Below are 9,189 nucleotides of genomic sequence, written 5' to 3' on the forward strand. Positions count from 1 at the left end.
TAAAGCAAACAATATTTGTTTTAATTTGTTTCAATTAATTTGTGCTAGTTGTTAAAAATCTTATATAGAGAGAATGGTCAATAAGTCTTCCATGCAAATAAGTGAATAATTTAGGCCTGGGTTGATTTGGTGTTAATTAACAAACTAAATTATTATTATTTAAATTAATTTTTTTTTTTTTTTTTGTATAAGTAGTGACTTATCTATATATATATATAATGATGCTTAATTTTTAAAGTGTCCGGATTGCCGGGTCGAGAGTTGTGGTTAATTTGGATACTTGGGTCGGATTGTGGGTTGACCCATTTTTAAATTTAAAACGGTTAAAAATAAAATTAAAAATGCTAGAGGTATGTTTCGAACTTGCAACCTATCAAAACAAGTACAACTCTTTAACCAACTAGGCTACAAAGATTTTATATTTTAAATTCAACACCAAATTTGATAAACGCGGGACGTTTTAATATTAATATAAGTTCAACTTTTTAACTAACTAATCTATATATATATAATGATGCTTAATTTTTAAAGTGTCCGGATTGCCGGGTCGAGAGCTGTGGTTAATTTGGATACTTGGGTCGGATTGTGGGTTGACCCGTTTTTAAATTTAAAACGGTTAAAAATAAAATTAAAAATGCTAGAGGTATGTTTCGAACTTGCAACCTATCAAAACAAGTACAACTCTTTAACCAACTAGGCTACAAAGATTTTATATTTTTAATTCAACACCAAATTTGATAAACGCGGGTCGTTTTAATATTAATATAAGTTCAACTTTTTAATTAACTAATCTATATATATATAATGATGCTTAATTTTTAAAGTGTCCGGATTGCCGGGTCGAGAGCTGTGGTTAATTTGGATACTTGGGTCGGATTTTGGGTTGACCCGTTTTTAAATTTAAAACGGTTAAAAATAAAATTAAAAATGCTAGAGGTATGTTTCGAACTTGCAACCTATCAAAACAAGTACAACTCTTTAACCAACTAGGCTACACAGATTTTATATTTTAAATTCAACACCAAATTTGATAAACGCAGGACGTTTTAATATTAATATAAGTTCAACTTTTTAACTAACTAATCTATATATATATAATGATGCTTAATTTTTAAAGTGTCCGGATTGCCGGGTCGAGAGCTGTGGTTAATTTGGATACTTGAGTCGGATTGTGGGTTGACCCGTTTTTAAATTTAAAACGGTTAAAAATAAAATTAAAAATGCTAGAAGTATATTTCGAACTTGCAACCTAACAAAAACAAGTACAACTCTTTAACTTTATATTTTAAATTCAACACCAAATTTGATAAATGCGGGACGTTTTAATATTAATATAAGTTTAACTTTTTAACTAACTAATATATAATGATGTTAAATAAATGAATACTTGGGTCGGATTGTGGGTTGACCCACCCATAAATTTAAAACGGTTAAAAATAAAATTAAAAATGTTATCCGTAATTTTTTTTTACGTTTTTATATATTATTACTCGTGCAAATGCACGGGCTAAATGCTAGTTTGAGTAATGTTGCCAAATTATTTAATATTTTCAAATTTTATAAAATGAAAGATAATTAAATAATATAATGACAGCTAAAATATTACATTGGAGTTATTTGAAAATAAGGTCAAATCAAACCAGGTCAATGATCAGTGGAGAGGTTGCTAAAAGCAACACATAATCATCATCCAATGACCAATGGAAGACTAATAATTGGTTTGATGACGAATTTCCACCAGCACAGCAAACGACATCCAAACAAGAGCTCAAACTCAATTTGATAGAGTGTTTAATAATTTGATTTGAACTTTAAGTTAGAACGAATTTATAAATTTGAGTTCGAACTCGACTAAAGTATTAATAAATAAACTCGACTCGATTCGAAAAACTTGAACCACAATTAAATTTTTAAATATTTATGAAAAATATTTATTTTAAATTTTAGATTTAATATTAAATAAAGAAAATTATTTATTTCAGACTCGAAAAAGCTCGATAAATCATCGAACAAATATTATATGAGTTTAAGCTCGACTGGAGTATTGAACGAGTTCGACTCGAGCTCGACTCAAACTTAATCAATATTAAATTCAAGTCGAGCTTTGATCGAGCGAGTTGATATACGAGTAATATTTGAGTAACTTAACTCTTTCACTAAAATGTCAATTATTATTATAATAATAAACTAGTTAAAACCAATCGTTCCATAATTGTAAAATAATAATAATAATAATAATAATAATAATAATATATAATAATAATAATATTATTAGTTATATGAATTATTAAACTCAAATTTAATCAAATTCAAATATTAAATTTTTGTTATTTTAATTATATCATATTTTTAATTGGATATGTATATCTTTTAAATTTGTTGAAAATAGTTGAGATGACCAAGGATGAAACTCTATATGAAATTTATGAGATATTTGTTTTTAATGAGAATGATTTCACGTCTCAATAAGAATATTTTTAAAGAGAATATCTAAATATTTATGTGAGATGTCTCTTTTTAAATTTTAATCACCAATCACAATCGAGACCTCTAATTTCGTGAGTTTATTAACATTTGTTATCGGCCCTTTCACTCGACAAACCAATCACCAAATCTCAATCGACCTCTTATTCTGTAATATCACGATCTTTTGTTCCGGTCTCTTATTCATCGGCAAACGAACCACAGTCGATTTTTTATCCACACATATAAACCATTATAACCATTAGACTACTTGTGATTGATGAGTTTTATTTATAATTTTGTGTATACACTCTCATATTTTGAAAAAAAAATATCAACTTTTTTATGATAAAAATTCAAAAATAATATTTTGTTTTTAATTAATAAAATATAACTATTTTTCAGTATAAAATATTGAAAAATAATAAAAAAATTAATTTATTTTTATTTAAATATACCGCAAATTTAGTTTTAAATGGATGGTTATATATATATAATTTCTAAAAATGGTAAATATAAATATATAATTATATAAATTATAAAATAATTAATATAATCATAATTATTGGTATATATAAATATTTATTAAAAATATATATATATATATATATATTGAAGAAAAAATATAAAAGTAAAAAATAATAATAAAAAAATGAGTTAAAATAATAATATATCTGACAAATATAAAAAAATTAAAATTATTAATATAAAAAGATGGCAAATAATAAAAGAAATATTTTGTATTTAAATAGAATGTTTTATATATAATATATATTTATATAGATTATAAAATAAAATAGAAATAAAATTATAGATATATAATTATTTATTAAAAACTAATATAATAGATTTTAAAAAAATAATTTTTTTTTATAATATTTTTTAAGTCTTCATTAGTTTATAATATATATTTTTCTATATAATAATTAAGTAAAGATTTTCAATATAACTCATATTCATACTCACTAACTTAACTTAGGGTGGGGTTTATAATAAATTTTGATTCAAATATTTGTTTTTGTCTCATATATGTGTTCAAATTAATCACTCTCAACCTGACAATTCGATCAGGGATGTCGACTGACTTTGAGATAAGCATAATAAGTCATCGGGTTGACAATTCGATCAGGGATGTCGACTGACTTTGAAATAAGCATAATAAGTCATCGGGCTAGGGCAGTCCACCTCCCAAGGCAACCCATTTACTAACCATCTAAAATAAATAGTTAAATTTATTATTTTTAAACACAAAATGATGTAAAGTAACATAGTTGTTCTAGATAAAAACTGGGAATTCTGTTTTCGTTATGGGTTCAAGTCTCATCAAACACACAGTCTAATTAAAAAGAACTTAAATTAACCTAAAGTAACAAAATCAAATTTTTTTATGTGGGAATAAGGCAGACCAAAACTCGGGAGAGACTCTCAATCCGAGTACTTTACATTTTTAAATTTAAGTATTATTATTATTATTATTATTATTATTATTATTATTATTATTATTATTATTATTATTATTATTATTATTATTATTATTCGAAACATACAAATAACATTTTTAAATTTATTTTTAACCGTTTTAAGTTTATGGACGGGTCAACCCACAATCCGATTTAAGTATCCATTTACTCTCACATAAATATTCAAATTAACCACAACTCTCGACCCGACAATCCGAACACTTTAAAAATTAAGCATCATTATATATATATTTATATAGATTATTATTTGAAAATAAGGTCCTCTTTATCTGAGTGAGTGAGGTTGCTTAAAGAAACATATAATAATCTAATGACCAATGGAAGACTAATGCATTGTTGATGACCTCCACACTACATATTTGAACGCTAAAATTGACTTTAATGCCAAATATTATTATAAGGACTAGCTATATAAAATTTATAATTATAATAAATAGAAAATATATAATTTTTTCAAAATATACACTTGATAAAATAATTAATTAGAAGTATCATGTAAAAAAATATGATTAAGTGATCGATTGAAGAATTTTTTTTTCTGGAAAATTGATGAACTCTTGTTTTTATTTTTAAGAAATTGGTAACACTAAATTTTATATTTTGGTTTATTATGAATACTTTTTGCTTGTACTTTTATTGTTGTTATCAAATGATTATTCTTTTTTTTTTTTTTTTTTGTGTGTGTTTAGTGACAAGACAAATATTCGATGTATTTGTATTGTTTTGTCGTTATCTTCAAACTATTGTCATTTTTATCATATTGTATAGAGCTTTCTTTTAAATTTTTTTTATAAATTTGTCTTTGTCATATATACATATTATAAAGAATAGATACTATGATAACAAAATAACATTTTCTAATGGGCTATGTGATCATGAATTTTATTTATAATTATTAATTAGTCCAAATCAAACAGACCTATTCCTCCTTAAGAAAACAATAAGATAATATCATTCATTCGATAGGTTCCCAACTTACTTATTCTTTCATTAATTTTATTGATAAATAAATGATTCAAAACATAACCGATAATCAAGTCATCAATAAAAGCAATAGCTCGATCGATCAATAACCCAAATATCGGTCACTATATCTCCTTTCCCTGATAGTATTAGAGTTCTTAGTACTTGGTTTGCCACCAAACTTAGCCTTGTATTCCTTCCAAAGCTGGTTGACAGGCTTCCCCAACAAATCAACAAAGTATTCCTCCTTATAAGTAATGTTCATCATCTTGTTAAGGGTGGGCACAAACCCCGGTTTTAACCCCTCGCAATATTCAAGGAACCTCGCTGTGAAATCGTAACCTTGATCCCATTTATCTCCCATCCCAGGCTTTGCGTATAATGGGGGATAATAGTTAGCTTTCAAGATAGTATAATCCGCTATTCCTTCAATCAACATAATCGGTTCAAATGCACCAAAAGATTGCCAAACATGAGTCATCTCGTGATAAACGAGTGATGTGAACTCCCACGTCAAATTGCCTTGATAACCCTATAGTAATGATTTATATATATTCAAAAGTAGTTAAATTAATAATAATAATAATAATAATGTAATAAACCCTAATTTTCAAAAAGAAAATGAAAAAAATAATGGATAATTATTTTACATATATACCTCCAAGTAGACGGAGCTGACATTAATCTTATTGGCTTGAGTGAAAGCTTCAGCGCCTTTGTATTCAGATATGTACATTGTGACATTATCCATAACTCTCCTGTCTTTCGGATCGTTCTGGTTTAACATATTCCATATGAATTTTGACGTGGTTTCCATGGCTTCCTTAGCGTACTTCAATCCTATCTCTTTCTCGAATCGGATCCCTCCGGGCGTAGTTTTAGCATTATTTATCACTATGAACTCGAGACAGGTGATCCCATAGAGGGAAGCCACAATGAGAAAAATAGAAGAAACTAGGCTCAAGGTATAGTCAGCCATTTATGCAGGAGATTGATTGATACAATGATGAAAAATACAATGGGGTGTATATATTATATATAGTATGTCAAATGACATGAGATTGATATTCTAAAGATATAATAAATCTAAACACTGTGAAAATATTATGGGACATGTAGTATACTAGATTTAGTCAATTTTATTTAGTTCACTTTCTTCAAGGATTTATTGTTATTACATTGTTTAAGTGTGGATTTTGTAACATAACTTTTTGCTTTTTAAAAATAGATTATTTAAAAAAAAAAAAATGAAATATTGTGAAAGATCACGTTTTCTAACCTAATCAAATTAAATAATATTAATTTATTTCATTCTTAATTAAGTAATTTATTTTATTCTTAAATTTTTTAATATTTTTATATTAATTTCTCTTTTAATTATTTCATTCACAATTTTTTTATTTGTTTTTCTTTTTTATTTTATCTTCCTTTTTTTTATCAATTTTTATTTCTCATATTCTTAAATACTCATTTATTAAAAAAAAAGTTAACAATTTATTTATAAATTTTATGTTTTACTGTCATATTTTTTAAGAATTTTTTTTATTATTTATTTTAATATGAATAAAAATAAAATTAATAATTTTTAATTTAATTTTTATTCATGACTGATAGTAGTAGAAAACATTGTTTTGTCTAATATTTAGTTATTAATATTGTTTTGTCTAATATTTGGTTATTATTTTATTTTATTTTGATGAATGACTTGCTTTTATTATCCAATTCTTGATTATTAATTAATTTCATTTTATGTTAAGATTTTTTATTGTTAAAATGATGAGCCATTGTTATATTTAATTATTGGGACCAAACAATTTTAAAATAATTAACAATCAATGTTAATATAAAAAATATATAAAAATAATAAATATAAAATTAAAATAATTAATGATATATATAAGATAAAATTAAAACAATCAATAATAAATACTTATATAAAAATAATAAAAACTTTATAAAAAATAAGAATAGAGGGTTCATTTATTAATGAAAAAGGAGTTAGAAAATATATTAATATTTAATTAATAAATATATAAATAAAAATTAAAAATTAACTATGGTTTACTAAAATAGACTAAATGAGTCAATTTTTGGTAATACGTATGTTCAAATAACCTTTTTATTAATACATGTGTCTAAGTAAGCTAATTTTACAAGTACACATCTAAAAGTGAACAAATAAAATTAAATTGTAATGACATGTCACAAATTAAAAAACAAATAAAATTATAATAAAATAGTATAACTATATATATAATGGAATCAAAACAAATTATAAGAGCTCAAATCAGTGTTGAGGTCATTATTTATTATTCATTTAAAAAATAAAATAAAATAATAACAATAAATTAATTAATTTAATTAATATACATAGAAGTAATACAATAGGACATAGTTTAGATATTTCTTGAAGTTCTTATATTTCTTTTTAATTTATATAATTTGTCTGATTTGATTGATGTAATGTAAATTTGTCAAAACAATATGCATTGTTTTTTTTGTTTGTTTTTCCCTAAGATTGTGTGATTTCCTATCATTACATTAGAGATCAATGAAAAACATCTCATGTTTTTTCATAAACATTTAACCCCAATTATGTAATTTTAATAAATAATGAGAAAATTTATTTTCAATTAATTTATCTAAGTTAGGATGAATTGTCATTATATAATTCTAAGTCTGTTTAGATAAACAAAATCTGAAAAGTTGAAATCTAACTTTTGGCAATCCAAGATTATTAAGTTTATGTATTTTCTTTAATCAATGTATTATCCTCATTCATTTTTTTTATTAATCAATTATTATTGAAATGTTCTACCTCCAAAATAAGTCCAAGTCAGATTTGTTTTAAACTGACTTTTTAGAATTTAATTTTTTATTTTTAATTCGAGATTTGTCACATAATTTAGGTCATGTAGAAATTAAAAAATAGCGATATTTTTTATTTAATATTTTGTTACACGTGATAAAGAACATCAACAACGTTGTGTCGACACCGTATCTATCTAAAAGTCAGTTTCTACTACTAATAATCTGTTGGTTATGTATGGAATAAAATGATAATTTGAAATAAAGAGAGAAATGATTGAGATATGGAATTTGGAAAGAAAGTGGAAAAAAAATGATATGCCACAATCTAATTAGTTGAAAAAATAATAAATTTTTTCCTTTTCTCTCTCTTCACATTTTTTTCATTTTTCTAATCAATGATGTGTTATCACGTCATTCTCTCTCATTATTTCCCCTATCACTCTTCATTAGAGATACAAATAAGTCAAGTTATTCGTGAGTTGTTCGCAAACCGCTCGGTCAAAGTTCGACTTGAACTTGAGTCTGATCAAGTTTGAGTCGAGCTCGAGTCGGCTCGTTTAATATTTGAGTCGAGCTCGTATAATATTTGTTCGAATTTTTTCGAGCCTAATAATATATAATATTTTTATTTGTATATTAAAACCTAAAATCTAAAATAAATATTTTTTCTTCACAAATATTTAAAAATTTAATTTGAGTTCATGTTTTTCGAGCCGAGCTTTAGGTAATAGTCGAATCGAACTCGAGCACAAATCTATAAACTCGTTCCGAGCTCGAGTTCGAGCCAAGCTAATAAATATTGAATCGAGTTGAGCTCGAGCTCAAGCTGGCTTGAGGTCGACTTGACTCGTTTATAGCCCTACTCCTCATACATATATTTTAATGTGTGGATATTGGCTAGAAAGTTAATATTTGGTGTCACTTATTTTTTATGTTTTTATTTTTCTATGTTGTTATGTTTGTTCAAGTTTCTTTCTTGTTGTATTGTTTATTTGGTGCTCTGTTTTTTTTTTTTTTCAATTTTTTGATTTTCTTGAACGACTTTCTTTTGAATGAAATAAAATTATTTCAAATAAATAATTAAGTATATATATATATATTTTTGTAGAAAATTGGTCAAAGTTGAAGCAATTTAAAAAATAAAGTTAGTACATCAGTCAAGAATATTATAAGGATTATATATGAATTTTTCTAATAAAACTAAAATTATAGGCTAATGAAGTTTATTAAAATAAAGAAAATATTTCAAATTGATTTCGTAATTTGGATTCCTATATGGCAACATCCCGTTAATCAACAAGATGAAATTAAGCGAGCTTATATTATCATGGGTTTGTATCAACCTAGTTTGATGAGTATCCAAGAGCTAAGTATGGAATCACTGCCACTATAGAAATATCATTTTCCAGCAATGAAACATGTGAAAAATATGCAACGGAATAAGATGAATGAAGAATTTTTAGCAGATACT

General features: G+C 24.8%; 1 protein-coding gene across 1 annotated transcript; it reads right to left on the bottom strand.

The window, feature by feature from the left end:
- Positions 1-5,010: 5,010 nt before the first annotated feature.
- On the bottom strand, positions 5,011-5,886 carry LOC124941533. The gene is made up of 2 exons (XM_047481873.1): positions 5,566-5,886; positions 5,011-5,439 (listed from the first exon to the last, which is right to left on the bottom strand). Exons 1-2 carry the CDS (start codon positions 5,884-5,886, stop codon positions 5,011-5,013), a joined length of 750 nt encoding a protein of 249 aa, XP_047337829.1.
- Between the last annotated feature and the right edge of the window lie 3,303 nt (positions 5,887-9,189).

This window comes from Impatiens glandulifera, chromosome 6 (assembly GCF_907164915.1).
Source record: "Impatiens glandulifera chromosome 6, dImpGla2.1, whole genome shotgun sequence".
Taxonomy (NCBI): domain Eukaryota; kingdom Viridiplantae; phylum Streptophyta; class Magnoliopsida; order Ericales; family Balsaminaceae; genus Impatiens; species Impatiens glandulifera.

Bases quoted from the DNA above. Each gene is read 5' to 3' on its own strand.
- LOC124941533 (XM_047481873.1), bottom strand. From the start codon at position 5,886: ATGGCTGACTATACCTTGAGCCTAGTTTCTTCTATTTTTCTCATTGTG. The intron at 5,440-5,565 runs GTATATATGTAA...TCATTACTATAG, and splicing joins TCAGCTCCGTCTACTTGGAG to GGTTATCAAGGCAATTTGAC.